The following is an 18,453-nucleotide window of genomic DNA, read 5'->3' on the forward strand; positions in this document are numbered from 1 at the left end:
GTAGTAAATCATTTTGACAGAGATCTCAAGGAATAAAGATCCACCTTGCCATCTAATATTCTGAATAAGTTCAAAATAGGTCATGATTTTACCTGGAAACCATTCCCCCAAGTCATTTTAAATCAGTGTATGTTTCATTGTGAGAGTCAGGCAGATCATATTTTTGTTTCAGTTGCCCCAATGTCCCAAGCTTGGCATCAATCAGTAGATCTTTCAAGGTATCAATTCTCAAGGAAAGCTAGTGTTTAGCTGAACAACCTCGTGTCAAAGCCAGAGGTTTTCTGTTAGTCTCCAATTCCTGCCAAAGAGATCTATCAGACACTGTATATGGGGCATCATTACCAACAGCTGCTTTACGAGAAACCAATATTCTCCCCAAAGCTCATGCTTTACAAATAGATGAGAAGACCTTTGAGCCATAGATTTTGACCTCAAATTGATTAAAAAGAAAATCAAACATGGAGATAGGTTCCAAAGTTTCGCTTTTTTTGGTTTAGATAATGGAAAGTTATTCCTGATTAATATCTTCCATGGTTCATTGCCGTGGACAGCATTGAATACTCATTTAGAAGCTAAAGCTATACCCTGCAATTTAAGGTCTTTCAGGCCTAAACCGCCAAGAACTTTTGGGAGACAACACCACTTCCATGATACACAATGTCTGTTCCTGTTTCCCTTACCATCAGACAATAGAAAGTATAAGAATTTTCTCAATTTGTAAAATGCACATTTCAACTAGCCAAGTAGAGGAATGATGAACAGCTTGTGAGGACAAAAGCTTTTGTATTATTTGGGCTCTCCTAGGCAATGAAGCAAACGAGTCTGCCACTTCTCACGTTTCTTTTCTTTTTTCTTTTTTGAAAAGCCATTCCCACACATCTTTTATAAAGGAGAAACATCGAATGGAATACCAAGCCATCTCATTACTTGTTAAGGGTTTGACCACCCCCAACCTTCAGAAGCAAACCAAATTGGAGGAGCATCAGTCCATCCAATAAGTGGATTTGTGGCCTGCAAATGCCTGCACCGTACTGACAACATTGTCAAAACCGCTTTCAAAAAGTTCAATGAACAGGACAGTGTCATCAACAAATTGGGCATTGAGAAGCATATCATTGTTGGGCAAGGTAATAGCCTCAAGGCTTGTGGGTGGGGGGAGTGGAGGGAGATCTAGAATCAGTTGTAAGGATATAGTGGAGAACAACTACAGCAATGACAAAGAGGGCAGGATAAATAGGGCAGCCCTGCCTAATAGATCTTTGCAGGTTGATTGGATTAGAGGGTTCACCATTAATATCAATGACAGTGGATGAATCTTTAAACAAGACATTAATCCATTTACATAACTTGGGGGAAAATCCAAATGCTTTTAACATTCCAATCTCAAAGGACCATGCAATCCTGTCGTAGGCCTTTTCAGAATCTAATACAATCATTGCCCACATTCTGCCCATCCTTTTTAGACCAGTGCATCCTTTCCTAGCTAGTAACAAGGTTTTCAAGAATGAATCTCCCTTCTGTAAAACCAGTCTGAGTTACTAAGATTATCCTCCCCAAAACCTCAGTATGCCTTCTAGCCAGGATTTTTGCCAGGTACTTATAAGAAAGGTTGAGCAGTGTGATTGGGTGCCAATTTCTGTTTTGAGTTCTGTCACCTCTTTAGGCATGGGTTTAATAATACCCCTTTCTATATCCTTGCCCAATGAGTTGGAATCAAAGGTAGCAAGATATAGTTCATGGAGTTTCATACTGATCCAATCAATGTTTTCCATATAAAACGCAGGGAGGAGGGCATCCAATCTTGGAGACTTCCCATTATTCATAGATTGGATGGTATTTCTAGTTCCTTGCACCATAATATCTTTATTCAATGGAGGGCTTCTTCCTTTAAGACTTTCATAGGAATCAATTGAAATAGAATTCCATGGCCTTTTGACTTTGGGAGTCCTGTTTCTAAGAGATTAGCTTCTGAAAGAAATCATGAAAACAAATTAAAAGTCCTTATCATTGGACTGCTGACCGTTGTAATCAATTAAGTCAATGAGTTCTCTGTCTTTTTACTATTTCGTTATCTTTAAGTATTTAGAGCCTCTGTGTCTCTCCTTTGAGCCAGTTCATCTTGGTCCTGATTTTCTGTCCCTGAAATTTATAATTCTGGGTTTTTCTAATCAGAGATTTGTTCTAATTATCTTAGTTTCTGGACAATAATCAGGGCCCTTTCCTGTAGTTGACCTTCAAGGGAGAATCAATAGAGAATCAATCCTGTTTCTGTTTACAGCCTCCTTCCCAACAATCTGGAACACCTTTCTCCAAACTGAAAAGAGGGACCCCCAAAGTTCTGTAATTTCTTTTTAAGGGGTTTAGTGATATAGTTGACTGATTGTAGGGCCCGCAAACAATCCCCATAAAAAAGAGCTATGTTCAACTTAAAGATTCCTGATCAAGGAGCCACTTTAGGAGTGAAGGAAGCATTTCATATGACACTTGCAAAGGAAATGGTATGACATAGAAGAAATAACTGAAACATCATCACCCCCATTGGTTGGATCAACAGAGGAAAAAGACATTCACAAACACTCTATCCAGTCTACAATATATCCTGTTGTTCATTGATTGATTATTACACTGCACGAATCAGATGGCTGAAGAGTCACTCTTTGTTTTAGCAAGGAGGTCCATAAGATTAAGATATCTGTTGAATTTAGACCAAAAAGCAATATCATCACCCTTCCATAGAACATCTTTTCCATCCTTCCTTTCTTCCTTAAATTCACTCATATTGAAATTCCCTACACAGATTGATGGGACCTTGGGAGAATTGGAAGCCAGCCAATTCCAAAGGTCTTCTTCTCTCAATAATCATTAGAGGCAAATAAGGCCAAATCCCAAAAATATTGTCCTCAACACAATCCATATCACTTTGTAACAAGGGGAAGATCTGGATTGAACAAAAAATTTATGCCGTTTGGGGTGTAGGAGAACAGAAATACCATCCTTACTTCTGTCATGTTCTGTGAGAAGTTAGAACTGCCTTCGCATTGTTCCAGATGGATCAAGGAGCCACTTTAGGAGTGAAGGAAGCATTTCATATGACACTTGCAAAAATGGGAATGATAAGACATAGAAGAAGTAACTGAAACATCATCATCCCCATTGGGTGTATCAAAAGAGAAAAAAGACATTCACATACACTCTATCCAGTCTACAATATATCCTATTGTTTATTGATTCATTGATTGATTATCACACCACACGAATCAGATGGCTGAAGAATCACTCTTCTTTTTAGCTAGGAGGTCCATAAGATTAAGATATCTCTTGAATTTTGACCAAAAAGCATAATCATCACCTTTCCATAGTACATCCTTTCCATCCTTCCTATCTTCCTTAAATTCACTCATAATTAAATTCCCTAAACAGATCGATGGGACCTTGGGAGGATTGGAAGCCAGCCAATTCCAAAGGTCTGCCTTCTCCCTACAATCATTCAAGGCAAATATGGGCGAATTCCAAAAATATTGTCCTCAACACAATCCATATCACTCTGTAACAAGGGGAAGATCTGGATTGAACAAATAATTTATGCCATTTGGGGTGTATGAGAACAGAAATACCACCCTTACTTCTGTCATCTAGTGGGAACTGCCTTAGCATTGTGCCAGATGAATTTAATTATAGATTGCACTTGGAAGTGAGTAACCTTGATCTCTTGCAAACAGAGAAAGTCTAGCATTAAAGAAGGCCTCGAAAACATACTTCCCATCTCCACTCTTTAATTGCTGCACATTCCTATTACATATGTTTGGATTCATTTTGTTTCTGGGGGGAAGAATTTTTTGGCTTTTATACAATTTGTCAAAGCAGTTTGGAATAACTTTTTTCTCTTTTACTCGGTTTCTTATCAAAACCAGACTCGGAATTATTTTTCCTATTTCTGACTTTTCTTTTTTTCTTGTCATCTTTGGCAAGACTAACTGTTTGGACCTGAGAGGAAGTCCTCAATATTACAAAGTAATTGGTAAAATACTTGCTTGCTTATTAATAGAGACCGAAAGGTCATTTTATACAAAAGAATAAAACGACGTTTCCTTAGGAAACAATTGTAAAGAATAGAAACATTCTATTCTAACAGAGAAAGCTAAAAAAACAAAAGCAAACAAAAGCTAACTAGATATTTACAATAGATACCATTAACTAATAATAGACAATTATCTATTATCGCAATACCCTCCCTTGATAGTTAATCTATCTAGAACACAAAACTGTCCTCTGAATTTGAAAAATTTATCAGGACCAAGAGGCTTGGTGAGAATGTCTGCAGTCTGATCTGTGGTAGGAACATACTGCAAATCTATAGTCTCGTCTTCAACCAGCTGTCATATGTAATGACAGCAAACATCCACGTGCTTGGTTAGTTCATGGAAGACTAGATTTCGTGCTAACTTGATAACGCCTTCATTATCAACAAACAAAGTAGTTGGTCCTGTTGGTGACATTTGCATATCCCCAAGCATCTGACGAAGCCAAACAGCTTCAAATCCAGCCTTAACAATCCCTATGTATTCAGCCTCTATAGAGGACAGAGAAACTACTTGTTGCTTCTTACTAGTCCATGTGACTGCACCAGATTCCAAACTGAACACATCCAAAAGTTGACTTTTTATCATCAACAGACCCTGCCCAATCTGAATCTGTGAACTCACTTAGTTTTGGATTAGAACTTCAAGAGTACAGAAGTCCATAATCTAAAGTGCCCTTCACATAATGAAGCACATGCTTTGCTGCCATCCAATGATCAGCGTTAGGAGCTGTCATAAAGTAGGAAATATAGTTGATTGCGAAATTGATATCAGCCTTCAGGCCTAGTAGTAGAGAGGTAGATGAGACTGCCTACTAGTTGCCTATATGTAGTATCATCAACAGAAGGAGAATAAGACTTTGCAGATAACTTGAGACCTTTCTCCATAGGTGTAGATGTAGGCTTGAAATCCTACATACGGAATTTGTCTAACAAGGCCCTGGCATATTTGGACTGAGAAATGAATATACTAGAATATTGTTGCCAAACTTCAACACTTAGGAAATAATGCATGAGCCCAAGGTCAGTCATATCAAAAGATTGGCATAAATTTTGTTTGATTCCCTAAATCAAAGATGCCGAACTGCCAGTGATGATTAGATCATCCACATAAATAACCAGAAGGACGATGTCACTGTCAATAGTCTTGATGTACAAATTTGAGTCTGAAGAACTCCTCTTGAAGCCTTGATCATTGAGGTACTTATCAATTTTTATGTACCATGCCCGAGGGGCCTGCTTCAAGCCATAGAGAGCTTTTACTAATCTGAGAACCTGATGGTCTTTACCAGCAACCTTGAAACCAGGAGGCTGCATCATGTAGACCTCTTCATGGAGATCACCATTCGAGAAAGCACTCTTGATGTCCATCTAATGGACCTTCTAGCCAAACTGTGTTGCCATGGCTAGGACTAATTTGATGGTGCTCATCTTTGCAGTAGGAGCAACGGTCTCCTCATAATCAATGCTCTGATGCTGAGAAAAGGCCCTTTGCCACTAAACGAGCTTTATACTTATCCAAAGTACCATCCGATTTGTATTTGATTTTGTAAACCCATTTGTAGCCAATGGGTTTCTTCCGTGGTGGAAGATCAAAAAGGACCCAGGTGTTGTTCTTCAGCAAGCTCTGGTGTTCAGATGTCATGGCCTGTTCCCACTCTGGAATACCTTTAGCCTCAAAATACCCACATTTTTCTATTGAAATCATCAACAAACAATAGAAAATACGTGGACCGAAGAACAGGAGTTGCCATAGGGCCGCAGATATCGGCATGAACAAGCTGAAGTATTGAGAAGCTCGCCATGAATTGCCACTGGTGAAAGGTGTGCGATGTTGCTTCCCAGCCTGGCATGCATCACAAACTCCAAGCTGTTGAGTCTGAATCTCTTGCAATCCAATAACAAGCTCATCTTGAGCAAGCTGTGAGAGATAATGCACATTTAAGTGCCCATATTGCTAATGCCAAAGTGTGCTGACATAAGACCGCCAAGAAGCCATAGCTAAGTCCCAAGAATCACCGGAATCACCAAGTCTGAAAAGACCATGATCCTCAAGACCCACTGCAACAGTAGATTGAGTCACCCGATCAATGATGGTGTACTGATGTGAACTGAAGGTGACATCCAAGTGTGGAGAATGTCGCAGCAACTGACTAACTAAGAGTAGATTTAGTTCCATCCTTGGAACGTAGTACACATCAAGGAATATGAGATTCCTCCTAGCCAGCTGAATCTGAATGTTGCCTTTCTCGACAACCATGTACTCTTCTCTGCCACCAAAAATAACTAAGTCTGAATAAGGCTAGTAGTCAGTAAAGCAATCTCTGCAGTGAGTGAAATAATGAGAGGCACCTGAATTAATGTACCAGGTAGACGACTTCACATGATCTGTAGGTCTTTTAGCAATGAAGGCGTAAAAGACAAATTTTGCCTGCTCAGTGTGCTTTGCATTGTTCGCTTTGGGCTGCGAACCTGATTGCTTAGACTGTGCAGCTAAGCGTTTTCGACATTCATTCTTCATGTGTCCAAACTTGTGGCAGTAGTTGCATTGAATGTGCTTCTTTCGGGAACCATCTGATGCTGGAGCAAAAGACTTATACTGAGATGGCTACTGAAACTTGCCTTTATCATTCTGAAAGGATTTAGCAGCAAAGTCTTTCTCTGTGGAGGTGGAGGTGGAGCTACTATCGAACTATTGTTTCCACTGATCTTGTTGAAGCAGTAGTGTGCAGAGATCAATGAACTTCAAATCAACACCAGTAGACGTGATGTTGAGAGTCTCGGTAAAATGCTCATAGGACTTTGGTAAACTCCGAAGAGTGATAACCACAATATCCTCTTGCTCCATCTTGCGACCGATGGCAAGTAACTAATCACAGATTTCCTGAATAATATTTAGTTGTGCCTGGAGCGAGGTTTGCTCATCCATGACAATAGAAAACAGAGTGTTCTTTGGAAAGAAAGCTCTACTTTTGTCAGAAGTCTCATGAAGACCTTTGAGATGTGTCCAAATCTCGACAGTTGTCTTGCTAGATGGAATATGAGAAAGCTGATCATCAGCCACGGATAATTTGAGAAGCATCACCGCCTCCTGATTATTCAAATTCTATGTATCTTGATCAAGACTAGGAGAAGTCGGACGCTTCGTAACACCTAAAACAAGTTGATTAGTGTCGCAATATTCAAAAATTGCGATGATTTGCTGCTTCCAAGTGAGATTTTTTCGACCATTGAATTTGGAGTTGTGCTCGAGCAGAATGTTTGTCAAAGATGCCATGACACATTTTTTTCAATGAAAAACTATGAAAATAGGTGAAAGCACATTCTTCGAGGAAAAAAATGGAAAACCCAAAAAAATCAAAGAGTGACCCAGAAGAGAGCTCGAAAAACCTAAAAGGAATATGGTGTCATTTTCTAGATCTGCTTGCATGAAAATTGAGGCACCCAAAAAAATTTGATGACGACCTAGTTGAAAACCCACCAAGAATCTTAAATCAAAATATTTTTTCAAGGTAAAAAATTAAGGTTTTGAAAAAAATGTAGTTGTCAGCCATGAAAGCTCAGATTTGCAGAAAAATGGCAGATTTGAAGGCAAAAACCGTCAGTTTTGAAGCAAAGAAAGGCCAAAACAGTTGAAGTACGCAAAAATGACACCAAAGATTGATGTTAAGGCACATGGATGGGAGAAAACAGGTGTCCAAACACCTAAAAAACGATGCTGATCAAAATCGCAAGTTGCGGACCAAAAAATGCAATTTTTGCAGCCCTGATTTGCAGAGAAAATCGTGAGCACTTTCAAGAAGATGATGTTGCGATTCCAAAGATATCAAACACTTACTACCAAGGAGTGTATTTATGACGCAATTTTCAGAAGAAACGAGCTCTGTAATGATTTTAGATGCGACTAGAGATCATGACCCACAATTTGCGCAGATGAATTTTTCACAAGGACAGAAACCCTAGGGGGTTTTGGAGAGAAAACCTTAGAAATGATTTTTGAAAAATCTGAACAAATAATTTCAAAAGAAAATAATTTTTCAAAAAATTTGAAGAATAGGCTCTGATACCATATTATCAAGTAATTGGTAAAATATTTGCTTGCTTGCTTATTAATAGAGACCGAAAGGTCATTTTATACAAAAGAATAAAACGATATTTCCTTACGAAATGATTGTAAAGAATAGTGTAATGTTTCCATTATAAAATAAATGTATTTAATTAAACTTTGTAACGGGTCGATTGATTTAATTTATCTCGGACCCATTTTTTATTTTGTTTTCGTATTTTGTGTCGTCGTCGGCTATCTTTGTACACCCTCAAAAAAGGTTTCCCGACAGGTATTTAAGCACGGCTTGTAGGAAGTCTGTAGGTATGCTTTGGATTATATTTCTCTGTACTGGGGATTCCTATTGGAGTTCGGAATTGTTCGCCATTTTGGAAGTGAAAGATCTTCCCTATTTGGCTTGTACGGTTTCAGTGGGATTCAACCCTCACCCTACTCCGTCCCTGCATGTATTACTTGTTCAAATTTGGCAAATTGGAGTGCCCTCTCTTGGCAAACATATTCGGAAAAAATTGTGTGTTCAAATCTTACTATTGTATTCGGAATTCATCTAATCTTTCATGTTCATATAGCACTCACCATTTGTGTTCTAATAACTATCCGTACACTTCCTGCCATCTTTGTATCGCCTCATCCAAGGTCATACGGCCTTTGTCTGTTTTCGGCTCATTACATTCCACTATCAAGAAAACCCCTTTGCTCTTTCCTTACCGTACACCCTCACTCCTGTCTTTGTTCGAACACTTGCCCTCACAGTACGGCTTCCATCTTTTTGCCACCCCCATCTTTGTACGGCATACTACTGTATGGCCTCTAAGATAACTGTAAGACATTCAAATTCCTCCGTACGACAATCATCCCCACTGTACGGCTGTTTCCATTCCACGTACGGACTGATAACCATACTTAACATTGTTGACAACAGGAGGACTTCATCGTACGGCTATTAGTTTCTCCTTCCGTATGGCCATCAAGCCTCTCACCATTCCGTATGGCCAGTTCAGTTTCTTGTCGCCTGTGATTTTGGACAATCTCCAGACACCAAGAAGGGCGTCGGTTCATTATAGTGGTATTAGAGCGCTTCGATCTTGCCAACCTATGGATGGTGAATGAGAGTTTATAGCTGGAAGAGGACACATTCCATTGATCAAATGGTTGACGAACGGGAACCGGTAGGCGCCGAACTTGTGGCACTTCTGAGGGAACTTGATCGGAATCAGACACAGATCACTAATATGCAGCGGCTCATGGAAGAAACTCTCAAGAAGTTGGCGGAGAACAAAATATCTGGAAAACAAAATGGTCATCGTGTGGGCTCAGTATCAGGTAAATCACACCCTCAGCCAGCACGCTCTCGACCTTCCATGCCAACCTTCCCACCACAGACGGAAGCATATATACCAACTTTCGAAGAGATGAGAGAGCACTGGAGGAATGCAAACCTTGAAGAGGACATTTCCTACAAAGATTACGCAGATCTGAGAATGAGATACTCAAGAGGAGGAAACAGAGGAGGATACTTTAACTATGATCTCAGGAGAAAATTGAGTAAGGTGAATCTGTCTCCATTTGACGGATCGGGCTCCATTTCAGCACAAGCGTGGGTGATGAAAGCCGATACCTACTTCCAGCTAAATCCTATGCCAGAAGAAGCAATCAAATTTGCCACGTTGCACTTAGAGGAAGTTGTGCACGAATGGTGGCACCATGGCACCATCACATTAGGGCATTATCAAATAAAGACTTACGCGGAATTTGCGGAGAGATTGATAGAACAATCTGATGGGAAAGATCCCGAACTTAATTTCAAAGACTTGGCGCAACTAAGGCAAATTGGATTGGTAGATTAGTTCATTGCAAAATTTTAGAGACTTTCTGTGTTGGTCACGGACATTTCCAAAAGAAGGTGGGTCGTGCTCTTCATGGACGGACTGGTAGAACCACTGAAAAGTTGGGTGAAGGAATTCAATCCGTCTACCTTGTCGAAGCAATCAGTAAGGCACATAATATGGCATCGTCATCGGCATCAACCTCATCTTCTCGAAGTCACTCACATCTAAAACCGCCAACATTTCCGAACGACAAACCTCTGCCCAAGAAGCCGTCATTGGATGAAGCTACCCGACAGGAACTTTGAAGGAAGAAATTGTGTTTCAATTGCAAGGGCCCTTGGGAGCCTAGCCACCGATGCCTCGGGAAGGGAAAGATCCATTACATCGAGGTCGTGTCCGATGATGAGGATGAACATGAATAGGAAGAAATGCCGGTCGAAGATAACCAACCCAACATTGACACCAATATGGCCAGTTTAAACTGTACGGAAAGAATTGCCGCTTTGGTATAACGCGGAGGATCCATTGCATTGGTTGGCAGCCCGAGGTGCACAGTTTTTTGTGTACAGGGTACCCTTCAAGGACAAAGGGTCACGGTGATGTTGGATAGCGGAGCTACTTTGAATTTCATAAACTCATCCTTGGTAGAGTGAAGAAGTCTCCCTACGAAAGCACACACCGGCTTTCAGGTCAAGGTAGCTGGAGGTTCCTTCCTGCCGTGCATGCACCTTGTTCCTCAGCTGAGCATCACAATGGCGAATCACACGGTGATGGAGGACTTTTTCATAGTGGACCTTGCTGACATGGATGTTATTCTTGGGATATAGTGGATGGAAACCCTTGACGAATACACTCAGAGTTTCAGACAGATGGACTTCACTTTTGTGGTTGACAGGAAGAAGGTTGTCCTACAAGGGATGGCAAATGAAGAACCGAAGGAAGTTTCTGCACATCGGATGGAGACAATCTTGCAGCATGATGACATTGCGTGGGCTGTGCATTCTTTTATCTCGGCGGGATCTATAAAGTGGCATCGAACCCCTCACAGGATGAAGAACTTTAGAATATTCCTCCTGGCATACCACCTCATCGAAGGTTTGAGCACACTATTGAGTTGGAATCAGGAGCAAAGCCGGTCATAACCACACCGTACCGCCACCCCAAGAAATTCAAGGATGAGATCGAACAGACGATTCAGGAATTGCTTGAGAAAGGATGGATCCGTCCTAGTTCTAGCCCGTTCGCGTCATCCGTGGTGTTGGTCAAAAAGGACGGAACGATGTGCATGTGTGTGGACTATCATGCACTGAACAAAAGGACAATAAAGAACAGGTATCCCATCCCAAGGATAGATGAACTAATGGATAAACTACATGGCGCGATCTATTTTTCAAAAATAGATCTCCGTTCTGGATACATCAAATCCGAATGAGGGAAGAAAATGTGGAGAAAATGGCTTTCCGCTGCCACTACGAACATTATGAGTTCTTGGTCATGCCGTTTGGATTGACCAACGCACTTGCTACATTTCAATCATGCATGAACCACATCTTCAATAAATAGTTGCATAAGTATCTATTGGTATTCTTTGATGATCTTATTTATAGTAGGACATGGGAGAAGCACCTGAAGCATCTGAATGAAGTTTTGAGTATCATGGAGGAACAGTCCCTGTTCGCCAAGAAGTCCAAATGTGAGTTTGTTATGACAGAGATATTGTACTTGGGGCATGTTGTCAGTAAATATGAGGTTCAAGTGCATCAGGAGAAGATTCAGGCTATCCTCGACTGGCCTCACCCAAAATCACTCATGGATCTGTGAGGATTCTTCAGACTGTGCAGTCACTACAGGAGATTTGTCAAAGGATTTTCTTAGCTCAGCACACTTTTAACAAATCTGACAAAGAAGGGGGCTTTCCAATGGAACGAAGAAGCAGAACTCACCTTTGATAAGCTTAAAGAGGCCATGAGCACTTGTCGGGTTCTTGCACTGCTTAACTTCACCCGACCGTTCATTTTGGAATGCGACGCATCCGGGGGGGCATTGGAGCGGTTTTAATGCAGGATAGACACCCCATCGCCTATGAGAGCAGGAAACTTACACCAGCAGAACGCTTGTATTCCATCTACGACAAAGAAATGTTGGCCATCGTACATGCACTAACCAAGTTTCGGTAGTATCTAGTAGGTGCCAAGTTTGTCGTCCATACAGATCGCAACAGTCTGAGATATTTCTTGGAGTAGCGGGACTTGAATGAATGGCAACAAAAATGGGTAACCAAAGTTCAATCTTTTGATTTCAACGTTGAATATGTAGAAGGGAAGAACAATGTTGTTGTAGATGCCTTGTCCAAAAAACGCACCATCTGCTCACTAGACCAAATCTCGGTTGATTGGAAGGCACAACTGTTAGTAGAATATTCCAAGAATACATTTGCATGTAAGATAATGAATGGCAATGATCGGTACAGAGTGGTGGATGATATCATCTACTATAAAGAGTAGATATACCTGGTGCCAAAATCCAAACTGAAGTAGATCTTGAAGGAAGTACACGACTCACCTTTGGCTGGACGCCCCGGCTTCCTTAAAACTTACAAAAGTATCCAGGAGATATTTTCATGGAAGGGACTGAAAGGGGACGTGTTGTAACATATAAGAGAATGTATGGTTTGCCAACAGAACAAGTCCGAACACTCTTCCTACCGGGTTGCTACAGCCTTTACCAATTCTCGAACATAAGTGGGAAAGTATATCCATGGACTATATAACAGGTCTTCCCAAGGTGAACGGAAAGGACTGTATCTTCATGGTGGTTGAAAATTTGACAAAGTATGCACATTTCTTCGCCATTCCCTTGGACCTTCAGGTTGCACAAGTTGCCGATTTGTTTTTCAGAAAAGTCTTTTGTCTACATGGGTTACCCCGAAACATCGTTAGTGATTAGGATGGACGATTCGTCAATATCTTCTGGATAGAATTGTTTGGGATGGCAGGAACAAAATTATCACCAAGCACGAGTTACCACCCGCAAATGGACGGTCAAACTTGAGATTGTGAACAAATGGCTCGAAGGCTACCTTCAAAACTGTCTCGGCACAACAATGAGCGTGGGCAAAATGGATCCATCTCGGGAAGTATTGTTACAATGCCACATATCACATGTCTATTGGGATGGCACCATTCAAAGCTTTGTACGGGCACGAATCCCTCTCCTTCATCGACACAGTTCTGGGTGACAGTCGCGCTCCAAGGGCGAAGGATTGGCTTCAGGAGGGACATGACATATTGAGGAGTTTGAAAGAGAACTTGCTGCAAGCACAAAATCGACAGAAGGTGTACGTCGATAGACATCGAATAGAGAGGAGTTTTGAAGTGGTGGATCTGGTTTATCTCTGGCTCCAGCCATATCGACAGTCCTCAATAAAGGGAACAGGAAAGGAAAAATTGAAGCCTTGATTCTATGGTCCATATCATGTGGTCCGTCGCATTGGCGAAGTAGCATATGAATTGGAACTTTCGGAGGGGAGCCGCATTCATAATGTCTTCCATGTTTCCTATCTGAAGAAAGCCATAGGTCGAAACGTCACAGTTGCTACCGACCTTTCGCCACTCAATGAAGAAGGAAAGCTCATTCTGGAACTTGCCGAGATCCTTGAAGTACGTGAAAAGGCCCTACAGAACCGAACTGTGAAGAAATACTTGGTATGCAGGCGACACCTGCCATTGGACGACGCAACATGGAAGGCGAGCACATCCTCCAGCACTCGACATTGCACTTGCTTGAGGACAAGCAAATTTTGGGACGGGAGGACTGTAATGTTCGCGTTATAAAATAAATGTATTTAATTAAACTTTGTAATGGGTCGATTGATTTAATTTATCTCGGACCCATTTTTTATTTTGTTTTTGTAGTTTGTGTCGTCGTCGGCTATCTTTGAACACCCTCGGAAAGGTTTCCCCAACAGGTATTTAAGCACGGCTCGTAGGAAGTCTATAGGTATGCTTTGGATTATATTTCTCTGTACTGCGGATTCCTGTTGGAGTTTGGAATTGTTCACCATTTCAGAAGTGAAAGATCTTCCCTATTTGGCTTGTACGGTTGCGGTGGGATTCAACCCTCACCCTACTTCGTCCCTGCATGTATTACTTGTTCCGATTGGGCAAATTGGAGTGCCCTCTCTTGGCAAACATATTCGGAAAAAATTGTGTTCAAATCTTACTATTGTATTTGGAATTCATCTAATCTTTCGTGTTCATATAGCACTCACCATTTGTGTTCTAATACCTATCCGTACACTTCCTGCCATCTTTGTATCACCTCATCCAGGGCCGTACGGCCTTTGTCTGTTTTCGGCTCATTACATTCCACTATCAAGAAAACCCCTATGATCTTTCCTTACCGTACACCCTCACTCCTGTCTTTGTTCGTACACTTGCCCTCACCGTACAGCTTCCATCTTTCTACCACCCCCATCACAGTACGGCTTTGCTCATCCTTGTACGACATACTACCGTACGACCTCTAAGATAGCCGTACAGCATTCAAATTCCTCCGTACGGTTGTTTCCATTCCACGTACAGACTGATAACCATACTTAACATTGTTGACAACCGGAGGACTTCACCGTATGGCTATTAGTTTCTCCTTCCGTACAGCCATTAGGCCTCTCACCATTCCGTACGGCCAGTTCAGTTTCCTATCGCCTGTGATTTTGGACAATCTCCAAACACCAAGAAGAGCGTCAGTTCATTACAAATAGGAACATTCTATTCTAATAGAGAAAGCTAAAAAAACGAAAGCAAACTTAAGCTAATTAAATATTTACAATAGATTACCATTAACTAATAATAGACGATTATCTATTATCATAATACTCAATCCATCTTCATCAACATTAGAGCTTGGTTTAGCTAGATTAATCTCTTTCCCACTCACCTCCTCTCTAGGATTGAGGTCAGAATCTATGGCTCGAAGGCCACCAAATCTCAAAGTAATAGAAGAACTTCATGATTTCTTAAATATTGGGAGCTTTTTCTTGAATAGAGTCTAAAAGCTAATTGCTGAGCACTTTTTTTTTCTGTAGAGTGAAATTAGTTCCTTGTTTAGATTTGGGGCAAGAGTGGGATATAGGAGCAACTGAATCCACCATTGGGATAACTAATCTTCAAATAGTGGATCTAAAAGAGGCATTTTTGGTTTATTAAGGCTCAAGTCTCCTCATTCATTTCTTTCCTCCACAGCATGGCCTGTTGTTTCAAACATCTGAATATTAATAGGCTCTGAGTGATAGGTGTGTTGGCTATAGTAAATGCTGCCAAATGCCAAGCCCGAAGGAGGGAGAGAGGTATGTGGCAGAAAAGGTACGAAGAATTCAAAATAAATCAGAAGTGCCTGCAAAAGATAGACAAAAACAAAAGCTAGACCCAAAAGAAAATAAGAAGATAAACTAAACAAGCTGGAAGAAGGGTTGAATCTCTGTGAAGAACACCAAACCAAGTCATAGATGCAAGGGCAACCCTCCAAGGGCATTAATGGTAGGAAAGCGTTTGGCTTCCTCAAAACACTGCACTCACCTCCTATGGTGATCTTACATTTTCACAAAAAATATTACAAGGAAACTGTTATACCTTTTTTTGCCCGAGTTTGAATCTTTGTTGCCATCCATTAAGCACTTTTATCTAAGTTAATCATTACCATTGAAAAGAATGGGTTTCTGCAAAATATAAGAAACTTATGTTGGTATAGTGTATGAGTATGGAAAAATCTGGTAGCCTGATGACTAAAATCTATTTGACATCTGCTAGCTTATTTTGGAAGATTGGTTGAGATTCCACAACATCCCTTAGGTTCTGTGTGTAATAATAAAAGTAATGTATGTTGTTAGAATTCACAAACAATATTCTCAGAATTATGCCTATTCATTTCTTGTGCACTGTTCCGTTGAACTGATAACAGTATGATGCAGTTGATCAAAAGGCTATGGATCTTGGAAAGTATGTTTATTGTTTATGAGTACCAACTAAAATATTTTTTTCTAATATTATTTCCTTTATCCACATTATCCCATTTACATTGAAAACATATAATCTGCCTTGACATCCTTTAAGCAGATGCAAGATAAATTTTGCTAGCCTTGTTTTGGAGTGATATATTGTTTGTTTTGTTAATTTTAGGTCTGGGCTTCAAAGTGGAATGAAAGAGCGTATTTTAGTACTCGTAAGGCAAAAATAGATCATAATGACCTGTGCATGGCTGTTTTGATTCAAGAAATAGTCAATGCAGACTATGCATTTGTCATTCATACGGTGAACCCATCAACAGAAGATTTGTCTGAGATCTATGCTGAGGTACATTCTATCTTTTGAAAGACCCTTCTCTAAATTATTTTACGAGTTTCAGGATTTCCATTCATCTTGCCATTGGATGTTGTCTTTCAGGTTGTAAAAGGTCTGGGAGAAACACTTGTTGGCGCGTACCCTGGTAGAGCTATGAGTTTTGTTACAAAAAAGTCAGACTTGAGTTCTCCAAAGGTGAAATATTGAACATACAAGTACAGATAGTCGTTAATCTGCAGTTCTATTCACATATACCCTTTTTCTTATTAAATTCATTATCAGATATTGGGATACCCTAGCAAACCAATAGGTCTCTTCATCAAACGGTCAATAATCTTCAGATCCGATTCAAATGGTGAAGATCTGGAAGGTTATGCAGGTGCTGGCCTTTATGACAGGTATGGACATATACATCATTCATTCATAGTGTACAATTGATATGGTGTTCTCATGTTTGAATATTAATTATTTAGATTTTGCTCACAGAACGTATTTTTCAGGCTATACAGTCTGGTATTAGTTGAAGTGTATGAGTGGTCTGTATTACATAGTAAAATCTAGCTTTGCAGAGAAGAATACTTAATTCACGTTTGGACACTTATAATTTATAAATAACATATTTCTGAGATTGCAGGGGAAATACGTATAGTTTTTGATGTATCATTCTCATAGATCATATAGTTTTGGTTAATTGTTGGAAAAACAATCAGTATAAATGCCATATGAGGTTAAGTGATCTGAATTGTAGATATTCACCTCTTTCCTAGAACGTTTTTTTTTGGATATGAAGACAATGGTACTCTTTTACCAGGTCCTTTTTGGCAAGTAATAAACGTTAAACTGGATACACATTGTATGCACAAAAATCAGGAAAAAATGGTACTATATTTTGATGTTGAAGCTCTTTTTGCTATGACAGTGTGCCCATGGATGAAGAGGAGAAAAGAGCAATTGACTATTCTTCAGACTTACTAATAACTGATCACAACTTCAGACAATCTGTACTTTCAAAGATTGCACTAGCTGGATTTGAAATTGAACAACTCTATAAATCTCCCCAAGATGTTGAAGGTGTAATTAAAAACGGTGAACTCTATGTGGTACAGACAAGACCTCAAATGTAAAGACACTTGTCAGGATCTAAAATCACTTCAATGGCAAATAGACCATATCATATGTAGCCAGAAAGTAGGCAAAGCTCTTCTTTGAAAGATGTTTATACCCAATAAGTCCGGACTGAAGAATCTTAGAGTCTGGAGTAAGAGAGTGGTTCATTTTCATATCATCAATAATCATTATTTCAATTTTGTAAAACCTGGCATTCCCAAGGCTATGTGGATGACTCGTCAAAGTGCAAATTAATGTATTGATATGGTTAATTTCAAAGGATCTAGGCTTTATTCAGCAAATTGACAGATTCTGTAGTTTCTAACTCATGGCTTCTATATATATATTTTAATCATTCCATAATATGCAAAATCTAGTGTTTTGCAATTTTTATACTTATTTGTTTTCCTTAATAATTATAAACGTATCATCTAATAGTTATTTTATCTTGCATGCTTTTAACAGGTATGTATTTCGATCGGAGTTTCGATCTCCGATTTTCACATTATTGTTGTTGTACTCTTCATTTCTTTTAATATGTACAGGGTGAATTACAAATCTCCCATGTCAGATATAAGCAAAATAGTTCATTTAGAAGTACACTTCCCTATGGTGTTTGTCTTGTACTGTCATTTCATTTGATAGAGGGTTCGGACCTACAAGGCAACCCAGCAGAGGCACAGCCTGTGAGCTATCACTCAGCAAAGGCCACCACAGATGGAATTATTTGAAAAACTAAAAAATATATGTTCATGCGAGTATACAAATCTAAGTTATATCCCATCCCCGCGTTAGACCAATCTGATGGGGGTCTTACATAAACAAAACAAATAAAATAGTGGCTTAACACATGAAAGGAGGAACATAACATGAATCAACATACAGGAAACAGGAAACATTTATTAGACAAGGCAATGGAGTTGGAGGAAGAGGTTACAGTTCAAAGACACTATGGTATCCCTTACCTTTGGTGGTCCTTGACATGAACAAAATACGGTAACTTCAACGAGGGTAGTTTCTGTGTGGAGGGATGAT

General features: G+C 39.9%; 1 protein-coding gene across 2 annotated transcripts in view; it reads left to right on the forward strand.

Moving 5' to 3' along the window:
* LOC149561318 (alpha-glucan water dikinase, chloroplastic-like) overlaps positions 1-17,790 on the forward strand; it is a 131,758-nt gene extending 113,968 nt beyond the window's left edge. For both annotated transcript variants that reach the window (XR_016363796.1, XM_089825083.1), the window contains exons 30-33: positions 16,150-16,323; positions 16,414-16,506; positions 16,594-16,709; positions 17,231-17,790. Coding sequence is in view for 1 of the 2 variants with exons in the window: in XM_089825083.1 (XP_089681209.1) it covers positions 16,150-16,323; positions 16,414-16,506; positions 16,594-16,709; positions 17,231-17,435 (588 nt within the window). In the remaining variant the exon portion in view is untranslated. The remainder of the gene's footprint in view (positions 1-16,149; positions 16,324-16,413; positions 16,507-16,593; positions 16,710-17,230) is intronic.
* The last annotated feature ends 663 nt before the right edge of the window (positions 17,791-18,453 follow it).

Source organism: Cupressus sempervirens, chromosome 4 (assembly GCF_028749045.1).
Source record: "Cupressus sempervirens isolate cs-2001-9-10 chromosome 4, ASM2874904v1, whole genome shotgun sequence".
NCBI lineage: Eukaryota > Viridiplantae > Streptophyta > Pinopsida > Cupressales > Cupressaceae > Cupressus > Cupressus sempervirens.